Below are 6,000 nucleotides of genomic sequence, written 5' to 3' on the forward strand. Positions count from 1 at the left end.
AACAGTGGGAACATTGAATATATTCTGAGGATCTGCTGTACGTTAGGCGCTTGGAATTTCTTTGTGTTAATTTAAGCTATGTACAAATTGTCATTTTGGGGGAATATTACAAACAGGTTTCTCCTAACACTGATACAGTTATAACACGGTTATAGTAACTTTGATAATGACAAACATAAAGGAGGAGATGCTTATGTTTTTTTGTCCTGTGTGTGAAATGGCAAATTGGTAGATACTGTTTAATAAAACAGGAAGATTTGGTATAGATGGAAAAATGCTTTCCCAAATGCTTATTTGGATGATCTCTACACATATTACTTGGTTTCTATTGTGCTAATATAGCTGTAGGCCAGACATGGGATTTCTAGTAATTTCAATTAAAGCCAGACGGTAGATAATTCAAAGAACCCTCCATAATAAGAATGTACAAAGCATTTTGAATTCAAAATGGCCGTCTTGACAAATGAAATAAACCACTTTGAACATAAAACAGGTTTCAAGCAGTTTTAAAATCTTTAAAGCACTTTAGAAAAGTTTCATGATCAAGAGAACTTTGCTTTAAGCTTTCAAAATGTTCCAAGTGCAGGTAATCCTTGACTTATAACCACAATTGGAATCAGAATGTCAGCCATTGGGCAAAGTGGTCATTAAGCAAAATGCCCACATGACTGCTTCAATCAATGAGCACAATCCTGGCACTACTGGTTGCAGTTGTTAAGCAGTTATCCAAGCAGATAGAGCTAAAGAGCTGCTTGCCAATTTCAACTCCCTATATCTGTGATGGCGAACCTATGGCACGCATGCCACAGGTAGCACACGTAGCCATATCGTTGGGCATGTGAGCTCAGCTCTGGCGTGCATGTAAGCACCGGGCAACTGATTTTGGGGCCTTTTGAGCCCACTGGAAGTAGGGAAACAGGCTGTTTCCTGCCTCCGGAGGGCCTCTGAGGGGGTGGGGAAGGCTGTTTTCGCCCTCCCCAAGCTCCTAGAAAGGCTCTGGAGTCTGGGGAGAGAGAAAAACAGGCCTACCGGGCCCACTGGGCCATTACGTGCCAGGAGTGGGGGGGTCGCATACGCATGCGCGGGGGCAGGGCCCATAGAATTACGGGTGTGGGCACACGTGCACGCGACCCTCCCCCCCCTTTCCTGGCACGCGATGGCAAAAAGGTTAGCCATCACTGCCCTATATGCATGCAAGGGAATTTCTTTGAAGCACTGTAGGAACAAAACTCAGATCTTCAGGTTCTGAGCTCCATTTCTGCAACTCACTGGAGACTTTCCTTTCTCTCGATTGACTTTCTTGGGGAGGCCGGCAGAAAAGATTGCAAATGGCAATCACATGTTCACGGGATGTTTGGCAACCGGTCATAAATGAAAACAGTACCCAGCCATGCACTCTGGTCATGATCATATGATGGTGGTGCTGCAACATTTTGCAGTGGCCAGAAGTGTGTATTATAGGCCATAAAGCATCCATTTTGTGGTTGTCATAATCTAGACCACTGTTAAATAAATGGTCATAAATAAATAGTCATAAAGGAGTACTTCCCATTTCATGTTCAAAGCAGTTGTTTCACATCCAAGATAAACCATTAGCTGCTGCAAGAAGATCGCATAAACTGACTGCAAACAACAGCATTTAGCAACAATGGTGCACTGGAATATCTGCAAGAAATACTATCTGCCTTCAAGCAACTGGTGGTATCACAAAATAAATCAAGTAAATTGAAAATGAAGACGCTAAATTGTTCTGGTGCTTTAGAACTCAAACACACAAAGCATCTGCCACATAAATCCCCGACTTAACGATTATCAATAAAGCCAAACGTCTGGATAGTGGGCATTGCAGTACTTTTAGATGGCAGAATAGAAGAGAAAGAATTGGAGAAGACAACAAAATACAAAAACCCTGCAAATAAAATAGAGTGACTGTGGCAAAGGAGAGCATTAACAATAATAGGCACTTGGATACAGTCTCCTAACTTCTGGGGCACCATTGAACACCATTGGCATTGACACAATCACCATCAGTCAATTGCAAAAGGCAGCTTTATTTGGAACAGCTTACATCCTGCAATGATACCTTTAACACCATTAAACAATAGTATCTGCATATCCCAAAGATAGGCAATAAAAATGCCAAACCCAAACATCTGGCTGACTGTGCAACCAGCCATAATAAAGATTTAGAGCTACATCAAAACACTTCAAAGTCTAACAGTTGGAGTGTAATGGGGCTGTAGACTTAATAATCAGGAAAACAATTAGAATGTTTAAGTAATTGAGCATTTAGATCGTATAACATAAATATGGTTTCTATGAATACAAATACACTATTTTAAAGTTCTACCTTTCCTTTATTTGAAAATACAATCATGGCTTGAGAATTGTAGAAACAGATTAGCATTGTACTCCAAAAGTTCAGACTTCAGTGTCAGATAAAAAGGTTTGAATTATGTTTCAAATTGGATCATTTATTAAAATATAAGACAAGGTTTTTCACAAGAAGAACGTAGTGAATAATTTTATTTATTTTTCATTCTCATGAATGTTTATTAGCCATTAATTCACAACGAAAGACTTACTGATAATTTCTGTTGTCTCTCAGGTGCAAAATTTCCTATCAAGTGGACTGCTCCGGAAGCTGCATTATATGGAAGATTTACAATAAAATCTGATGTTTGGTCCTTTGGGATATTACTAACAGAATTGGTAACAAAAGGGAGAGTACCGTATCCAGGTAAGAGAAAAATACAAATTAAAGAAAAGAGAACCAAAGTGAAATCAAGCATTTTAATTGATAGATCCAAATAAGTGATAGGTTCATGATATTTTGCATGAAAAACGCTATCTTTGACTATTTCAGGATCCTGATCATTTAAGATCAATTACATAGAGCACACATGACATAGCAGTGGTGGTTAGGGGTTCATGTCCAATAAAACTTCCATAAACATTGGGAAAAAATCCATTTTCCAAATAATCCAAATTCAAATAAAAATTATATTGCAACCCTGCTCAGATTATATGCTTTACATCTCTTCAACATTGTTTATATTTCCTAGGTATGAATAATCGTGAAGTCCTAGAACAGGTAGAAAGAGGATACAGAATGCCATGTCCTCAAGATTGCCCAATCTCTCTACATGAGCTCATGATCCATTGCTGGAAAAAAGACCCAGAAGAGCGCCCGACTTTTGAGTACTTACAGGGTTTCCTGGAAGACTACTTTACGGCAACTGAACCCCAGTACCAGCCAGGTGATAACCTGTAATTTGGGTGGGCTGCGCAAGCCAGTTACCAGGTGTTCCATTTGCAATTGACATAGGTTGAATGGTTCAAGGCTGTATCTTAGAGCACCAAATATACTGAAGCCAGAAGATGAGAACTTCTAAAACTATGTGTCCTAAAATTCTGAATATCTTCTCCGAACAGAAAGGTGAACACGTGGGGGTTTTTTTTCTTAATCAAAGACTTTGAAACTGCATTGTTTTAATGTTATGTAAACTGCAAAATCTTTGTTCACTGTAAATAGTAATTCAGTGCCAATAATTTATCCTAGTGCTTTCCTTTTTTTAAAAAAAATGCAGAATTATGTGATTTTAACTAGTTTTCTCCTGATTCAACTAAAGTATTATTTTCCAGAAGTGGCCTCTTTTTGTCTACATTTTTTCATGTTCTAACAAAATAAAATCAGGACCAGTGTTTGGAGGTTTGGTTTTGTTTCTTTTATATATAGAAATATGTAAAATATATACATACCTGTATATATAGTCCACAGGTGCTATAGCTAAAGGAAATTCATTTCAGAAATGGATTCCATAATGCTGAAGCACCCTGAAAGATTTCCCTGGGGACATTGAACACTGGTGATGATTCTAAAACCGGTGACTGAATATTTGGCTTTTGCCCAGCATGACTTTTTAAATTGGATTGCACTTTTTGGTTTTACTATATACCCGTAGGTTGTTGTAAGTTTTGATTTTTCAAAACTCATGTACAACATTTCAACAACATTTGCCAAGTGTGTCGTTTGATTTTGGGATTAGAATTAAAGCAGACTTAATTAATGAAAAGTACCCCTGCCTGGACCGGAAGGTTGAAACTGCAAGTGCTTTTGTGTATCAAAATATGTAAACTGAATTTTCTGATTTTTTTTTAAAAAAATAATAAACATTGTAACCCCATGCAATAGTCTCAACCTCATAGCCTTTTAGTCATATCGAGATGCTTTTTCATTCATCAAGCTCAGCTAGAATATCTTTTCTGTGTACCATTTTCCATCATTATATAGGTGTTTTAAATGTCCTGTACTGCTAATGAAATTACTTTCAATATGTCTGCAAGTGTTTCAGTAGAATTACTATGCACTTCTTTTCTGGGAAACGAGAGCAGTGGGATGCACAAAAATATTACTTCTTCAATTGTCTCTATCAACCTTGAATTCTTTCCTTCTTTCTTTCTAACCAAAAAGAAACAAAAACCCCAGTCCTTTCTACTTCTCTTTTAAGTTTTTTTTAAAATAATGCTATGATCTTAATTACATTTTGTTATTGTTTTATTTGCAAGTTTTATGTTTTTTAAATGTTTAACTGTCTTAATTTAGTAATTAAAAAGACCATTTTACATTTGAATTTTCGTTGATTTGTTTAAATTACAGCCAGAGGTAGAGTTTGTGGTAGAGGAGGAACGTCTACGGTTATTTGGCTATTGGGCATGGTTATTCCCAGACACTGTGTGACTTATGTGTGGATTCCAACTTTAGAGGATGTTTGAACATTGTTTTCTCTGCTATTATTCCGGAATTACATCTTTAATATTAGATTGTATGTTGTCATGAGATGGACCGGGGGCATTGGGTAGAATTTGTGTAAGAGAACAACAATTAACTGTGCACAACAATTAACCTGGAAATTCCTTCCCAAAAATAGTTGAAGTAAACCAATGATAACATAAGATAAAGAAGTATTCTTAGAAGCAGTCATGCAAATCCATGCTTCTCAAGCATTATATCAAGCATCGGTTGGCCTTCCAGAATATCACTAGGTGTCACTGGATCTTCAAAAATGCAAAGAAAGGTCTCCATTTGACAACACTGCTATCAATCAGCCTTCATTTTAAAAAACAAATGCTTTCATGTATTCTTCCATTATTACCTTTTTGGCAGAAAAGAAAGATATATTTTTTCTCTCTCAGAATTTCTGTGATGTTATAGTATAGATTTATTTTTTTTATTCTATATATATATATATATACATTCACCATTTATCGCTGCTTTATTCTTATGGAAAGAAGAAACTAGGAGGTTTTTGTTCATAAAACTCACATTATTTATTTGCAAGTAATGAGTATTATTAAATTGTTGTCTTCAGAATTTGCCTTTGCATACTCAATTGTAGACAAAGAACTTAAAAACAGTTTCATGAATGCCTTTGTCTTGTTGCTAAGATACTAGTGCAAGAAAAATGTATATCTATTGTAGCCTTAAGAATACCCACTTTAGATAAATATGCTACTTTATTGCTGTAATTTCTAAATGTTACATTAAGTAGAGGAAACCAGTGGTTAGTTGTTACATAGTTTGAGGATACAAATCCTCAAATTCTTAAAATGAAAGAATAAAAAGATTTTCTATTCTAGTCAAATAAGTCACCCATTTAGTTCTTAGAGATGCCTTAAGGAAAGGGTATCAAACTCGCGTTGTCACAACGCCATCACGTGACATATCATGACTTCACCCCTCTGCTAAACTGGGTGTGGGCGTGGCCAGTGCATGACGCATCTGAGTTTGACAGCCCTTCCTTAAGGAAAGAGATTTAATATACCTGAAGGTTGACAAATCAGTCAAAATGCATTGTCCATTTACTTTGTTTTGCCCTGCTCAACTCTTTGTTGTTGATGTTGTATAAGGAAAACATGGAGGGGAAACAAAGGAATGTTAAATGGAAGGCATTGTCTGAACCACCCTTAAAAGCAATTGGAAATACTTGCAGTCCACTT

At 36.6% G+C, this 6,000-nt stretch overlaps 1 protein-coding gene across 7 annotated transcripts in view; it reads left to right on the plus strand.

Moving 5' to 3' along the window:
- Positions 1-4,522, plus strand: part of FYN (FYN proto-oncogene, Src family tyrosine kinase) — a 120,177-nt gene extending 115,655 nt beyond the window's left edge. For all 7 annotated transcript variants that reach the window (XM_070932804.1, XM_070932805.1, XM_070932803.1 and 4 more), the window contains 2 exons: positions 2,609-2,740; positions 3,066-4,522. In XM_070932804.1, the coding sequence (XP_070788905.1) occupies positions 2,609-2,740; positions 3,066-3,274 (341 nt within the window). In that variant the 3' untranslated portion in view covers positions 3,275-4,522. The remainder of the gene's footprint in view (positions 1-2,608; positions 2,741-3,065) is intronic.
- The last annotated feature ends 1,478 nt before the right edge of the window (positions 4,523-6,000 follow it).

This window comes from Pituophis catenifer, unplaced genomic scaffold, assembly GCF_029215685.1.
Source record: "Pituophis catenifer annectens isolate HBS135680 unplaced genomic scaffold, rPitCat1.0.hap2 SCAF_1, whole genome shotgun sequence".
Taxonomy (NCBI): Eukaryota; Metazoa; Chordata; class Lepidosauria; order Squamata; family Colubridae; genus Pituophis; species Pituophis catenifer.